Raw genomic sequence first — 16958 nt, forward strand, 5'->3', positions numbered from 1 at the left:
ATGAAGCACTACTAGCAGAGCAGTTTCATTGTCTTCAAATTGGAAACAAAATTATGCTCTTGATACATTGAGAAACTGTAGTCCTAATTGATTATTCATTGAGCGTTCCCAGTTACACATTTTGCAGATTATCACACTTGTCCCATAAGTGGTGGGGGGGATGAGTTTGTGGTCTGACCAGTGGTGCCCCTCATCAATGTCTGATCTGACACAGAAGCAGAGTTTAAAATAGTCTTTAGGTTAGCACATTTATTTTTAGAAGACAGTGTTGCTCTACTGAAATTTCCCCAAAGTAAGTTGCTAGTTAAAGCTTTAACTGCAAAGCAAGATCTGTACCTAAAATTCTAAAGGACTAACTTTTCTTAATCCCTTCTTTATTGAAATAGTTTTCCACACAGTTGATAGTTGATACTTTCTTTAGACCAACCTTCTCTTCTTTTATAAGATCAGTGGGTAAATAGAACTCAGTGTATAAAATTTCACCTTTCACATAGAGCTTTTCTAGAAAAGTGCCTTAGTCTTGAGGACTGTTTTAGCTCATTGCTGTTTATTTGAGTACTCCTGTGTTTCTTTTATGTCTTAAACTCAAATTTACTATGTATTAATTTTCTGCATGTTTTAGTAAAATTTTAACAACTTGAACATGGTAAGTTGGCAAGATTTTTTTTTTACCCCAAAATCTTGTGTGCATTTTGAGCCATTTAATATTTTTGTACTTTGTTTTCTTTGGAGATAATATAAATAGGCATATATACTTTTTTTCTGTTAGAACTATACTTGTTTGTTGAAGTTTTCCTTAAATTCCAAAATACGACTTTTGCCTTTATTAAGAACAAATAAGAATCATTACAGAGGTCAGAAAATATCTAAACTCAGCATTAACCATCTTGGCTTCTGTAATATGAATAGCCTGTACTTGAGACCGCTGTTCTTTATTGTGGTACCAAGTTTACCCCCAGCCATACAGCATACTGCTGGAGAAAGGTTTTGTATTTGTTAATAGATAACTTTGATGGAAGACAGGAGAAGAAAACAGAATGAGATTTTGATGTTACTTTTTAACTTTTTCTTTTTTTGCCCCCACAGCAAGTTGAAGTCGATTGCCAACAGTGTATGCTCGAAATCCTGGATACTGCAGGGACAGTAAGGATGTTTTCTCTTTTTTTGATAGATTTTAATTTGTGAGCAGGTTTTGTCATCTGAGTAGGTTTTGTCATCCAAATAATTCTGAGTAAAAGTAATCATTCTGATTAAGAAGAAATTCTCTGAACATAGGGATTCTTAAGTAATATAAAATCAACTGTAATGTAGTTAATGCTTACGTATCACAAAGTTCAGCTGTAATAATCTGTGTGTTGGGTTTCTTCCTACATTGAGGTAAGGATTATGCTATCAATGATTTTTTTAAATGTATTTTAAATTTAGAGTTTTAGCTAATATTTGTATTTCTGTGGGTTTAAATAAGACCTTGTCTTTTGGCACCATAGTCATTAATTTTTATAATTTTTTCTTTTCACTAGCATTTTGACATCTCTAGGGGTTGGTGACAGATACATGTTTTCTGAGGAAGGCAAAAATCTTCCTCAGAAGATTTAGGATTACTATGAGCCTCCTTTTTCTAATCTTTAAATGAGTATAATGATATTAGTATATCATAAGGTGTTTGTGATAAGCAAATGAGATAATAATTATAAATCATTCGGCATAATGTCTGTTACACAGTATGGAATTGTGTATTTGCTTTTATTCTTCTTATCTTCAGTAATACCATCACCTTTATAATTTTTTATTAATAACTGATGGTTTCCAGTTATACTGCCACACAAAATACATACATGAAGCAATCTTTGCTTTTATTTGTTTATTTTTCTCCATACACATAGACTTGACACATTAGGCAATTCCTACCTTTAAAATGGATGGGTTCGTCTTTTGTTTTTCTTAAGAGACAGGGTCTTGCTCTATCGCCTAGGCGAGGGTGTAGTGGTGCAATCATAGCTCACTGCAGTCTCCTGGGTTCAAGCAATATTCCTGCCGCAGCCTCCTAGGTAGCTAGAACTACAGGCACGTACCACCACCCCCGGCTAATAAAAAAAAATTTTTTTTTTAGAAGTAGTCTCTCTGTGTTGCCCAGGCTAATGTCAAACTCCTGGCCTCAAGTGTTCTTCCTGGCTCTGTTTCTGAAAGTGCTGGGATTATAGGTGTGAGCCATGGCACCTGACTGGCATTCTTAAATGTGATAAGTTGTTTAAAATTCAGCACAAAATTTTCTACCGTAATTTTTATAAATGATGGAAACATTTCAGATAGTCCAAAAAAGCATGTAAGCAAATTGGAGTGATATTATACAACAATATAGTACTAATTATACTATATTTTTCCATGCTTAAAATTGATCTTAACTTTTAACAGGGACCTTTGTCCTCACAGCAAGCTTCTGGTAAAGACCTTCTGAAACTACATCTTGTATCAGCTGAATCAAGCTGTCTCTCCCTCTCCCACCCTCCTACTCCCTAATGTTTTTAGCTTCTGAATCAGCAAAATTCCCCTTTGTTTCCAGAAACCCCAATAGCTAAAAAGAATACTTTCTACTTTTTTTTTTTTTTTTTTTAATCACATCCACAGTGTATGGGCATTCTTTTTTCTCTGTCCAAATTGTAAGACGGAAGTTCTCTATCACAGAGATCTTTACTTTGTGCTATCCAATATCGTGTCTGTCTCCCATCATAGCACTCAACATGCTGTGTTATAAGGCCTATTTGCTTGTTTGTGTCCCTGGTGCCTTGCATAAAACCTTGCAAACAGCTACTTAATCTTGTCTCAGAATCACTCCTTACCCTTTGAAGATTTTTGCTCTCTCACACATAGATAATTTACTACCCTGGCTTGGCCTATCAGTTCCTTGATGCCCATCCTACCTTTAAGGCATTCATACCATGGTTTTACCCTAGACTGTGTGATTACCAATATATAATACCTCCCTAATCTAATTTCCAAGCTTCTTATCCTCCACTACTCACTACTTTTTTCTTTATCCATCTCACTTCCTCTTTTTGTTTTGTTTTGTTTTGTTTTTTGTTTTGAAACAGGGTCTCTCTCTGTCACCCAGGCTGGAGTGCAGTGGTCTGAACACAGATCACTTCTGCTTCAATCTCCCAGGGTCAAGAAATCTTCCCACCATCACCTCCTGAGGAGCTGGTGCTACTGCAGGCGCACACCACCACACCTAGGTGTTTTTGTTTGTTTGTTTGTTTGTTTTTTGTAGAGACAGGGTCTCACTATGTTGTCCAAGCTGGTCTTGAACTCCTGGACTCAAGGGATCCTCCTGTCTTTGGCCTCCCAAAGTGCTGGGATAACAGGTGTGAGCCACTGCACCCAAGACATCTCATTTCCTTTAGTGCCCTTCAACTTCATTACAACCTGTAATCCATTTATCCTAACATCTTTTTATTATCCCTTATATCTTCAGCCCCCTCTGCATATAGCTTCAGGTCCACGGTCCGTCCATCATTTATAATTCTCTTGAATATATCCTCAACTCCCTTGACTTTTCAGCAGCCTTTGACTCAGTTTATCACTGCTTTCTAATGTAAAACCTTTATTCATTTGGCTTCCAAGAAACAATACTTTTCGGATTTTCTCCGTCTCATTGGTTACTCCTACGTCTCCTTTCCTAATTCCTCTTTATCTTCCCCACCTCTTAATGTTGGAGGACCTCAGGGTTCAATACTTGCACTTCTCTTTTCTAACAACACTGCTTTGGAGATCTTCAGTTGCTTGGTTTTAAATACAATCTGTATCCTAATAAATACTAACTTTATAACTCTGTCTGTATTAGGCCGTTTGCATTGTTGTAAAGAAATACCTGAGGCTGGATAATTTATGAAGAAAAGAGGTTTAATTGGCTCATGGTTCTGCAGGCTATACAAGCATAGCTTCAGCATCTGCTTCTGGTAAACACCTCAGGAATCTTACAGTCATAGTGAAAGGCAAAGGGGAGTAGGTGTTTTATATGGCAAGAGCAAAGAGAGAGCGGGAGATGCCACACACTTTCAAACAACCAGATCTCATGGGAACTCACAATCGTGAGGATAGCACTAAGCCATTCATGAGGGATTTGCCTCCATGACCCAAACACCTCCCACAGGCCTCACCTCCAACGTTGCGGATTACATTTCAGCATAAGGTTTGGAGGTGACAAACATCCAAACAATATCCCTATCTCTCATTTCTTTTCTGAACTTAAGTTCTTATATCTAACTGCCTCTTGGTATCTCTTTTTGTATGTCTAATAAGCATCTCAAACATAACATGTCCAAACTGAACTCCTGATAGCCTTTCCCTGACCTGGGTCTTTCCATTCTTTCCCATCTCAGTAAATAGTACCCTTTTAGTTGGTTATGCCTGAAACCATGGAGTCATCTTTGACTGTATTTTTTGTTATATTCTGTGTACATCCAAACTCTCGGAGAACCCTATTGGCTTTACCTTAAAAGGTAGGGCTACAACATTGTTAGTAGATATTTGTTGTGAATGGATGAAACTTGTAGACTGTCCTTAAGAAGGAGGTTGGCATTCTCAATAGGAGGGGACACCAACCACAGCAGTTCTGTAAGGACTTTTCTTAAATTGGATTTTCAGAACTTAGGTTGCCTGTTGCAAACCTTATCAGTGAAAAATCCAGGAAACTCCCAGTTTTTACATCTTTCCCAGAAAATACACTGGCAGCAGTATAGGAAGCTCAGCCATATTCCTGTGGCAGACCATAGACGAATTTGAAGCTGGAGAAATGGTTGAGTGGTAGCATAGCTAACTCCCTGGAATACAAGAAAGAGTATGTCAGCCAGGGTAGAACAACCAGAACTATTTTAGATGTAGTAGACAAAATAGAGGTGTAATGGTCATGGGGAGCAAGGAAGCCAAGGCAGCAACAAGCTTAAGAAACCTTGTGGATTTGTCTTTTCTGTTTAATGCATCCAAAGGTAAAAAGATCCAAAATGTGTAGTTACTTAATATAAAGACCTAAGATGTATACATTTTTAATATTCTACCATATGTGCTTTTAAAATAATATATATAAAACACTAAAACTTTTCTAAAATAAGATTTTGTCTTGTATTAACCTCTGTAGTTACAAATGCAGTAATGATTGTCACCAGATAAAAGGAAGTTTAAAATTAAATAATTTTAATTTGGCATGACTAAAGCTCAGTGACTAAATGTTAACAATTAGTAAATTTAACTGAAAGGTATATGTCATTGCACTATTCTCACAAAGTGGAAAATGAAAATACATGAACAAGCTCTTTTTTTTTTTTTCCCCGAGACAGAGTTTCACTCTTGTTGCCCAGGCTTGAGTGCAGTGTTATGATCTTGGCTCACTGCAACCTCTGCCTCCTGGGTTCAAGTGATTCTCCTGCCTCAGCCTACTGAGTAGCTGGGACTATAGGCGTGCACCACTACGCCCAGCTAGTTTTGTATTTTTAGTAGAGGCGGGGTTTCACCATGTTGGCCAGGCTAGTCTCTAACTCCTGACCTGGGGTGATTGATCCACCTGCCTTGGCCTTCCAGAGTGTTGGGATTACAGATGTGAGTCATTGCCCCTGACCATTAACAAGTGCTTATAAAAAGAGTTTATTGACTGTCAAGATGATAAAAATCTTGCTATGCCATGGGAATAGTAAAAGAAAGATGATAAAATCTGCCAGTAGAGATATTGATGCTGGATGATTAAGTCATAGTTCAGTATTGGGCTTATACCTCAGATTGTTAGCACCTAGGCAGTAGTTGTGTCATAAATTTGCAAATAAAATTATTTAGGATCAAAATTAAGATCTGTTTCTAAAAAATTATATACAGTTCTAAATCACACAAAAGCAAATTAAAGTGGTTAAGAATTCCTTTTTAATTCTACAGTTTACTGTCATTGTTTCTAGTCACCTCAGAGTTGCTGGAAACTATGTTAAGTTTTGTTTTCTGTTAGGATAGCAAGTAATAAAAAATGTAGTTGCTCACTTGTACGTATGCTGTTTTGAATTGTTCCAGTATACATTCAAAAAATTCATATATTTATAATTGCATATTTTTTAATCATAGGAGCAATTTACAGCGATGAGGGATTTGTATATGAAGAATGGCCAAGGTTTTGCACTAGTATATTCTATTACAGCTCAGTCCACGTTTAATGACTTACAGGACCTGAGGGAACAGATTTTACGGGTTAAGGACACGGAAGATGTAAGTATTTTTTTTCTCTGTTAGGTGTTATGCCATCTCGCTGTGGCCAAATAAAAAAGTGCCTGTTTTCTCTATCAGTAGAGGATTTGGAAGCTACCTGCCACATGCCTGAAAGAGCCCCTGTGACCAAAAAAAAAAAATTTAACTTTCAAAATTAACCTCGAAATTATGTGGTGAGATGTTTAGAAAATGAGAACATGTGTAATAAAGTACTCATTGTGCTACAGGTTAAAAAGTGCAGTAGGGGAAAAAGAGGAGCCAAAGAATACTTCATAGAAGTAGGAACTAAGTTGAGCTTTGAAAGATGGTAGTTGTGTCAGAAACAGTGTTCAAAGAACATTATTAAGATCCATAGTGGTATATTTTTATTTCTAAAATTTCTTTGGCATAATTCACACATTACAGTCTACCTCCTGGGCTCAAGTGATCTTCCCACCTCAACCCCCTGAGTAGTTGGGACTACAGGTGTGTGCCATCCTGCCTGGCTGATTGTTTTTGAATTTTTTAGTAGAGACCAGGTCTCACTATGTTACCCAGGCTTGTCTCAGGCTCCTGAGCTTAAGAAATTCTCCTGCCTCAGCCTCCCTGGGATTACAGGCATGAACCATTGCACCTGGACAGCATTATAGTCTTAAAATAATTTAGTGTATCTATGTAGTGGGATCTCTTCCATTTTTTTTATTTTTTATTTTTTTGGTCTCTTCCTCCTTCCTTCACCTCTTCCCCTCAACATACACTTTTTGTTAGTACTTGATGAAGCTTGCAGTCCCAACTAATGCATTTTAGTTGGTGGCAGATAATTGCTTATTTATTTTTTTAAAAGGCTAAGTAATAAGTATGTTATTGTTCATTTTATGTTTTTTTCTTCCCACAGGTTCCAATGATTTTGGTTGGCAATAAATGTGACCTGGAAGATGAGCGAGTAGTTGGCAAAGAACAGGGCCAGAATTTAGCAAGACAGTGGTGTAACTGTGCCTTTTTAGAATCTTCTGCAAAGTCAAAGATCAATGTTAATGAGGTAACCTACAATTGCTGGGCAGCACAAACAAGTGCCTTTTTAGTTTGCTTTAAGTTAACAGCCAAACTTTTAAGAAGCATTTTTTATCTTTTAAGCAATCTTGATTCTGTCATTTTATAGGAAACACTAATTCCTAGAAACTATATTTTTTAGCTTACATAAGGTCACTTTGATGGCTGTATGAGGATACTTAAATTTACCTTATTGTAAAAGAGGAAGCTAAAATGAAAGAATGTGTATAAAATCCTGCTAAGCCTCTAAGTGATATGCGATAAAGTGGTGTGTAAAAATTATTACATCACCCTTATATTGTAATAATTATTTATCCAAATGCATAAAATAGGTTGTAAAGTCAAGTTGGAAAATAATATGTTTTCATGGATATCACAGAATAATGTTCTGAGTCTTACCTCACCTTTGGTGCATGACTCATAAGTGGGTAATCTGTGTGAGTATGGACATGTACCTGGAATTCACTCAGTCCTTTAGGCCTGATACAGCTGATGCACAAGGCTTTTGTGCGGGGCATGGGGGTGGGGTCACTGAGTTAAGCACTCCACTATCTTGAAAACATAGCTGTGGACAAGAATACTTAGCAAATAAGCTGCATGCCTGGGTGTAAAGGGCCAACAGTTTGCTAGTTTACTGGGCCCCTAAAAATTTAGTGCAATTTCCAACTGTCCCCACCAATCAACCTTAAAAAGTTCCCTTGCTTTTGTTAACTTTACCATAAGCCTTTTAAAAAAAATAAAAACAAAACAGAGTGGGTGTCTTTCCTGCCCTTGCATTTGCCATTTGTAGCATTACAGGTAATCAGTCAGAATTCAGATCACTTAACTACATAGGTGAGAGTGAGAGTGAGAGTGGGTTAAGTTATGAATCCTCTGTTTTTGCTTGCTGTTCTCTCTGACCTGTGGTTCTGCTGGCCACTTTTTCTTGACTAATATTATGCTTAGAGACTATTATCTGACTTTTAAAAATGACCAGGTTACTTTAAACACCTGGCAGGTAAAAAAAAAAATTAAGCTTGCGTCGGCTTCTGTATTTTACAGATAATCAAGAATGCCCAAGCTTGCTTTTTTATGTGAAACAATTTTTAACAAGTACATAGAAACAGGAAATTTATAAATTGTATTTACTCAGCAAATATTTATTGACTATTATGTGTCTGGCCCTGTGTCAGGCCCCCAGGTAATAGTCAGACAGACACTATTCCTGCCCTGAAGAAGTTTGCATCCTACTGGGGGAACAAGTCTTTCAGCAATAATTAAAGAAAAAAAGTGATTTTGATAAAGAATGTGTTAGAAGTGGTGAATGTGTTTGGCTAGCAGAACAGTGATGTGAGGTCACTATCTACAAGATAATTGGCCTTAAGGGATGTGGTTCCTTGCTGTCCTTGTCCTTACCTCCGTGGGACCCACCAACCAAGTTTGTCAGGCTCCAGGCTCCGGTGGGGCTGGGTTGGGCCTGGGTCCAGTGCATAGGACTTCTCCCTTTGGGAGCCAGAGGACAGTGCACTACATGTTTGTGAGAACCTACATGCTGTTAAACCTTCCTGCACGCTATTAAACTTCCTCTGGATTAGTTTCCAATGCAGCAGAGATACTTTTTCATAGCAGTCTTGTTAAAGCAGAGAGTTTATAAACAAGGGTTTATAAAAACAAACAGAAAAACCATAAAATGAAATGCATTAGCCATCTCAAGAATCTTTACTTTTTGGAAAACATACAAACTTTATGTTCAATTCTTGAGTGGGGAGAATGGAGCAGATAATTTTAGTTTCTTTTAATATTTTTCTCATTATAACCTGATAATCCAGCTACAGGATTTCTTTGATAGTTAATAGTTCCTCACACAACTTTTGCCTTGTAAATTTTTTTGTGATTTTTGAATGCCTGAATTATAGAGAGATACTTTCAAAAATTCACCTCTTGGCCTTAAATTTGAAAACAGACACAAGGACATACTACTTGGCTGAAGAGCCCCCTAATTCATTCATTCATATATATATATACACATACATACACATATAAAAATAACTCTTATTCACACCACTTTGCAATGTTTTAAAGTAGTATATGGCTATACCAGAATCACAGTAGTCTTAATCAAGAATTAATTGTTCTTTGCTGAGGCTGGAATAGTAATTGGAATCAAGACATCCCAATTTAGGAATGGGAGAGGGATTGAGAAACTCTATTCTGTGTTCCCTTTAGATTTTTCTATAGTTCAGAGAGATGAGGAAGAACCTAGGCTGGGGCCTTTCAGCATTTCTAACCAAATATTATAGTTCGAACTTGCCCTCATCACTGAACCATCTGCTGCTGTGAGGTAGGCAATGTTTTCCAAAGAAATAATTTAGAATAATACTACAAACATTAGTTACCTTTCTGTATAGTACCAGAAACCAGAAACTGGCTAGTATGAAGAAACTGAAATAGAAACTACTTGTAATTTTTATTAACTTACTGTTTTAGTTTACTTTTATTAATTTTTTATCTTATAGCTTATGCATTGAGTGTAGGGAACTAATAAAAGCTCATTTGTGGCTTAAGCACATTGAGTTCTTGAAGTTTTCAGAGTTTTGAAACAACTTGGACTTTGGAGTTGTAAAACAGAAACTACAATTTTGTTTATAAATTCTGTTTTCAGACTTCTTTTAGAAATAAGATAACAGTTAAATGATTTGAAGAGGATGGGAGTGGGAAGAATGGAGCAGAAAGAAAAGAATTTAAATGAGTCACTTTTATAGCTTTTGGATAAATCATTCAGGTTTTTTTTCTTTTTAACAGTTAATTTAGTCTTGTAGTCTGGACCATTTAAAAAAGTAAATAGGCAATTATCATTTTAAAGAAATATAATTATTTACCATCTATCTTAAAATACATGTAGATTGATAATTTAAAAATATTTTACTCTTAAAATGTACTCAAAAGATATAAGAACAATAAAAAAGAATTTGTTCACCCTTCATCAGATTCACCCATTATTAAAATTTTGCCACTTGTTTACAGAAATTACACTTCTTTACCCCTAAATATTTTAGTGTATGTATCCTCAGATCAAAGACATTGTCTTACACAACCACAGCACAATGATTAGAATCCTAAAAATTGATGACACAGTCTGTGTTTGGTATATATTCAGATTTTGCCAGTTGTCCCTGAGATGCTCCTTAAAGCCAGTCCATTTTTTAATATATTTCTGCAAAGAACTATTTATTCCAGGTTAGTATCAATAAGGGACTTCTATGATATTTGTTTTTATTCCAAATCATTAGTAAGTGTTGTATTTCATAGCAAAGCTTATCTATTTCATGTTTTAATACTTTCGCATCAGAGTTAAAATAATCTGCTTTTATGAGATAAGTAGCATTGTATTTTTGTCTTTGACACTGCACTTTTCATCCAAAAATGAATCCACAGGATTTATTAACAAATATTATTTGGGCTGGGCACAGTGGCTCACATCTAAAATCCTGGCACTTTGGGAGGCCGAGACAGCCAGATCACTTGACCTCAGATGTTTGAGACCAGTCTGGGCAACATTGCAAAACCCTTGTCTCTACGAAAAAGAAAAATTAGCTGGGTGTGGTGGCGCACGCCTGTAGTTCCCAGCTGTTCAGGAGGCTGAGATGGAAGGATCGCTTGAGCCTGGGAAGTGGAGGTTGCAGTGAGCCGAGATTGTGCCACAGCACTCCAGCCTGGGTGACAGAGTAAGACTCTGTCTCAAAACAAAACAAACAAACTAAAACCCACAAATATTTGTTACTTCAAATCAAGGATTAGCAGACTTTTTCTGAATATTTTTTGCTTTAACCAAAATTAACATAAAAAAAGACAAAAATCATGTGCCTCTGCATGTGATATCTTGAAAGGGGGACAGTATCTCTTCTGTCCTATTTTAGACAGAAATGTATAACCTGAATCTAATCACGAGAAAATCTCAGATAAGCCCAAATTGAGGGAAGTTACTAGCCTTTATTTTTCAGAAATGACAATGTCCTGAAAGGCAAAGGCCAAGGAACTCTTCCAGATTTTTAAAAACTAAAGTGAGAGGAAATAAAATGCAGTGTGTGATCCTGAATGGATCTTGTCCTTGGAGGGGAAAGTTACTATAAAGTACATTATTGGGGCAATTGACACAAAATTGGAATTTGCTGTGTAGTTATACAAAATAATATGTCAATCCTTAAATGTCTTAAGTGTAATAACTATAATGTGTTTATGTAAGAGAATATCCTTGTTCTTAGGAACAATTTAACTATTAAGGACTTAATAGTTAAGGTCTACTCTCAGATGATTCAGAAAGTGTGTGTGTGTGTGTGTGAAGTAAAAGTGGCAAAATGTTACGAATTGGTGAATCTGGGAAGAATATACGAAGTTGTTGGTACTATTTTTGCAACTTTTCTGTAGGTTTGGAGTTTTCACTATTTTTTACTACCAGTTCTTTTTCTTGATTTGATGTCGAATATCTAGGAGCAAGGGCATTTCCTTCATTATAAATAGGTAAGTCCTGCTTTTTACCCTGATTGAAAGTCAGAGCCTTCTAACAAATCTGACTTTCAAAGAAAGAAGCAGAATACATATCTAAGACCAGAATAGTACCTACCAGAGTTGTTTTGTGGAACAAAGTCTCAAAAGTTGGTCGAGTAAGTACTTTTTTTCTTGTTTTTACTTAGATATTTTATGACCTGGTCAGACAGATAAATAGGAAAACACCAGTGGAAAAGAAGAAGCCTAAAAAGAAATCATGTCTGCTGCTCTAGGCCCATAGTCAGCAGCAGCTCTGAGCCAGGTAAGATGCTAAAAGCAGAAGTGCCTTTCTCGTCTTCTTATTTTGGTGTTTTCCAGACTTTAGCTACTTTCCATTTCATCTGTTATGGTATTCCTAAGTGTCTGTAACTTGTAAATGTGATATATAACTTGTAGGTACAGTCATCTTTTGGATAACTTGCCCTGTCGCTTTTAGATTCTAAGCTCTCTGGCAGCAAGGACCATGTCTGTTTTTCCTTGCCACTGTGTCCCCAGTGCCTGATACAGAGTTGGGTATTAAAAAATAGTGGTTGAATGAATACAACGCCTTCCTAGATGACTCCCAAATTCATTCTGAATTGAAGTGAAACAGTAGTTGCTCTGAAATAAAAAGATGTAAGTGCACATTTGGTGAATTATCCCAAAGTGAACACACCCATATACAACAACAGGAGTCTCCCTCCTCCAAATTAAATTAAAACTCTGCCCTGATTTCTAACTCCATGGATTAGTTTTGCCTCTTTTTGAACTTTACATAAACAAAAACATAGTGTATTTTTCTATGTCTGGCTTCTTACACTCCAAAATATGTTTTTGAGAATTATTTATGTTAAATGTAGCAATAGTTTATTTTTATTGCATGACAGTACTGGAAGTGTGTTTCTGTATTCTGCTGTTGGTGTTCATTTAAGTTCTTTCTTTGAGGGAATTAGTATGAATAATTCTGTGCACATTCCTATATGTCTTTGTGCACATGTACATGCATTTCTGTTGGGTATATATCTAGGAATGGAATGGCCAGATCATAAGCTATACATATGGACGGCTATAGTAGATACTGCTAAAAAGGTTTTCAAAGTGGTTGTACCAGTTTACACACACTCCAACGGTTTTTGAGTTCTACATCATCCCCAAAATTGATATTGTCAGTCTTTTAAACTTGACCCATTCCAGGGGATATGTGGGGGTATATCAGTGTAATTTTGGTAGCCATTTCCCTCTCTGGTATGCGTCAGCTTCTTTCAAATAAAGGTTTTCTATTTAGGCTTCTAAGTATTAGTTGACTTTACCATTTTAGTTTCCACTAAATGACCCCATTGGAAAGAAATTTATGACAGCATTTAAGCTGACTATCAAGTGAGAGACCAGGATCTGTGGGGACTGTTTTCTTTAATTTGTATTTGTATTTAAATCCCCTGAACGTTTCTACTTCATCAGTTCTATAAATAATACCATAAAAGATTATTTTCATGGAATGGATGTATTACGTAATTTGATGCTTATTACATGATTATTACTAAACTTGGTCTCCAGTCGGAGTAAACTGGTCCCACTGGAGAGTTGGTTACAGTAACTCTTGTAAGTCTCTTCGGTCCATTTAGTAGATTATCCGTTAAGAGCTCCCTATTAACTAATATGTGCTTCCTTAGAGATATGAATCTCTCTCTTAAGGGAAAAACACCTGAGTAATTATAGCTCCCTTTTTAAATGAAGATTCACAGGAAAAATGGGCAGAAAGGAGAAAAGGACCTGGGGATTATCTCCAGTAGTCAGATTTAGGAAAGACAGTATCTGGCTAATGTTTGCTTTAGGCTTTTCGTGAAATCTTAATTCAATAACTTTTTTTCTTTTTTTGAGACAGAGTCTCGCCCTGTCACCCAGGCTGGAGTGCAGTGGCGCAATCTCTGCTCACTGCAACCTCCGCCTCCTGGGTTCAAGCGATTCTCCTGCCTCAACCTCCTGAGTAGCTGGGACTTCACCATGCCCAGCTAATTTTTATAGTTTTAGTAGAGACGGGGTTTTACCACATTGGCCAGGCTGGTCTCAAACTCCTGACCTCAGGTGATCCGATCCACAGTGCCTGGCCTTGATTCAGTAACTTTAAATTATCAGTTCTCTGAAAATGATTATTAAGATTACTGGTGTATGTGTTTGTTTAGGTAAGGGTACAAAGATAGAGAAAATGAAGATTCCAGTTCCAGTTCTTAAATACTATGTTACTTAACTCTCTTATAGTTGACTGACTCATTGACAGCTCATTACTATGGCTGGCCCTAGTTTAATTTTCAGTTCTCACAAAATATCCTTTTAGCTTTTGTTAAAGGAAAAGGTGCCATCTCCTGGCCTATTATGATTTTTAAAATTCATTTATACACACCCAACAATGTGACAGTCCCTTGTGAGTTTTACCTTAGAGAAGATAAATCTTGACCTAGATCTAGAATAAGACTTTAGTCCTGCTTGCATAAATTCTTAGACTGTGATGTGTGATAAAGTTGACTTAATAAGTCATCCAAGATCTCTGTGGATGTTTGATAATACCAAATAATACGTGACTTAGCAATCAGACTACTTTACATCCATTTTACTGTGATTATAGACTTGAAGTGCCATGTTGTTCCTGTACTTTTAAAAGTACTGAGATACAGGATAGATTTAAATAGAAATTATAAACGTTTTTAGTAAGAGTACATGAACCCTGAGGGCAGCTTATCTAGTCCATAGCCTTTAGGCAAAATTGTATTGAATCATGTTAATCTCTTTTTTATATGTCCCAGTTTTAAAGACATCTGAGAGATAGTCATCATCCGGATTCGTCCTTTTACCTAATTCTTGTCTGTTGACAATAAGACTAACTTTGATTCTTGTGCCCTTCTGCCCATAGTTTAACTTTGATTTAAACTATGGGGATTAGCTCTTTCTGTATCATCCCTTGCCTTGACCTGTATTAAAAATGGTAATTCTAATATTTAATCATAAAATGCTTGAATAAAGAATGTCTTATGGAAAGTTTATGGAGGCAGGTGTCCTTTAGTAAAAAAGGAAACTAAAAATAAGACGGTAATGAGATAGAAAAAATATCATTGTTTTCCTCTGTACAGACAGGATTGTCAGATGTAATGGGAAACACTAAATATAATTGAGTATAACTAAGTATAACTGAGGATAATTCAAGTTGATCAGTTATGGACTCCTCTCTTGTGAACTTCTATTTTTGATTTTTTAAAACATTTTTAAAGGGAATTTACAATAGCACTGTTACTGTAGCTGTTTAGCATAATTTAGTTCTCCAGGTAAAATCAGCTGAAATCGCTTTAGTTTATTGGATACCTGCTTGTTTAGTACCATTTTCTGACATCAAGAGATTAACCATACATATATGTATATCTGTATATCCCATGTCTTAGATTACAGGAATGAAGAACTGTTGCCTAATTGGAAAGTGCCAGCATTCCAGACTTCAAAAAAAAAAAAAAATCTGAAGAGGCTTCTCCTGTTTTATATATTATGTGAAGAATTTAGATCTTATATTGGTTTGCACAAGTTCCCTGGAGAAAAAAATTGCTCTGTGTATATCTCTTGGAAAATAAGACAATAGTATTTCTCCTTTGCAATAGCAGTTATAACAGATGTGAAAATATACTTGACTCTAATATGATTATACAAAAGAGCATGGATGCATTTCAAATGTTAGATATTGCTACTATAATCAAATGATTTCATATTGACCTTTTTATCATGATTCCTCCCTATCAAGCACTAAAAAGTTGAACCATTATACTTTATATCTGTAATGATATTGATTATGAAATGTCCCCTCAAACTCATTGCAGCAGATAACTTTTTTGAGTCATTGACTTCATTTTATATTTAAAAAATTATGGAATATCATCTGTCATTATATTCTAATTAAAATTGTGCATAATGCTTTGGAAAAAATGGGTCTTTTATAGGAAAAAAAACTGGGATAACTGATTTCTATGGCTTTCAAAGCTAAAATATATAATATACTAAACCAACTCTAATATTGCTTCTTGTGTTTTACTGTCAGATTAAATTACAGCTTTTATGGATGATTAAATTTTAGTACATTTTCATTTGGTTTGTGTGTTTTTGTTATTGTTTATAGATTTAAGGCCTTTATTTTATAATGACCACATTGTTTTAAATGCGACAGTAGCTCCTTTCTGCCTAGTATCTGCAGAACACTGGCTTTAAACTATACTAAGTAACTGGTGATTTCTCTAGGAACAGACGTCGCACTTTCTGTTCTAAATATATTTATTCCTACTATACAGTAAAATACATCAGATAACATAGAATAGTTTTGTATATTCTCTCTTGATCTTAAAGATTGTATCTTATTGAATAAAAATCCCACTGTATATTATTTTTATATATAAAAAGATAAGTTTAATACTGTATCAGGGTTTAACTTTTACTATTTCAGATCTTCCACAGCTTGTAATTTCATCAAGGGAATCCTTTTGCATTGTTAATTTGTTGGGTGTGAGTCCACCAATGAAGTGTTATGTGAAAAATTTCAAACTTGCTTTATAATAGATTGAATAATTTGAGAAAAATGAGGGAAAGTTAAAACACATAAAAGGAATGTGTTACTTTTGCTTAAACTACTTATGAAATAGTATGGTAGTAGTAATATGGAAGAAATTGCTAAGTTAAAATTTTAGCTTCGTGTATAGCGGTGCTTTTTCTTTTCCTTCCCAGTTATTTTTGTCTTTACAAAAGACAGGGCTTAAGTAAGACATGGACCCAGGGTGATACTGCTTATGTAATCTCTATAAAGAGACATAGAACAAAAAGCTTGTTAGCCTATTAAGTTCTGGAAAAGGAAAGAAACAAGCTTAGGAAACCCTGTGCCTTGTCCTCAAATATTAAGGAGGAGACCAGTCCTAGAAAGTCTAAGTAATTGCTCAGGGATCTCTAGATACTGTCTCTTTGCAACTAGGTATGAAGAAGTGTTCATGTCTTGCTGAGATTTTCCAGGCATGTGGTCAGCCTGTCACTTACTAAATTGAAATTTTAAAATCAGGTTTCAAGTGTTAAGCTCTGACCAACCTGAGAAAATGTTTTGTTTTTAAAAAACTGAAAACTTGTTTTTGTTTTTGTTTTTAGTTTTGAATACACTTAGTTACCTAACATTTCCC

At 35.7% G+C, this 16958-nt stretch overlaps 1 protein-coding gene across 4 annotated transcripts in view; it reads left to right on the plus strand.

The window, feature by feature from the left end:
* RAP1A (RAP1A, member of RAS oncogene family) overlaps nucleotides 1–15887 on the plus strand; it is a 49932-nt gene extending 34045 nt beyond the window's left edge. For 3 of the 4 annotated variants that reach the window (XM_009215324.4, XM_009215321.4, XM_021926518.2), the window contains 5 exons: nucleotides 1087–1143; nucleotides 6097–6237; nucleotides 7112–7255; nucleotides 11937–12052; nucleotides 15198–15887. In XM_009215324.4, coding sequence (XP_009213588.1) covers nucleotides 1087–1143; nucleotides 6097–6237; nucleotides 7112–7255; nucleotides 11937–12023 — 429 coding nt within the window. In that variant the 3' untranslated portion in view covers nucleotides 12024–12052; nucleotides 15198–15887. Of the gene's footprint in view, nucleotides 1–1086; nucleotides 1144–6096; nucleotides 6238–7111; nucleotides 7256–9471; nucleotides 9694–11936; nucleotides 12053–15197 lie in introns of those variants that run through there. The other variant, XM_021926495.2, reaches the window with a different exon arrangement.
* The last annotated feature ends 1071 nt before the right edge of the window (nucleotides 15888–16958 follow it).

The sequence above is a fragment of the Papio anubis genome, chromosome 1 (genome assembly GCF_008728515.1).
Source record: "Papio anubis isolate 15944 chromosome 1, Panubis1.0, whole genome shotgun sequence".
NCBI classification, from domain to species: domain Eukaryota; kingdom Metazoa; phylum Chordata; class Mammalia; order Primates; family Cercopithecidae; genus Papio; species Papio anubis.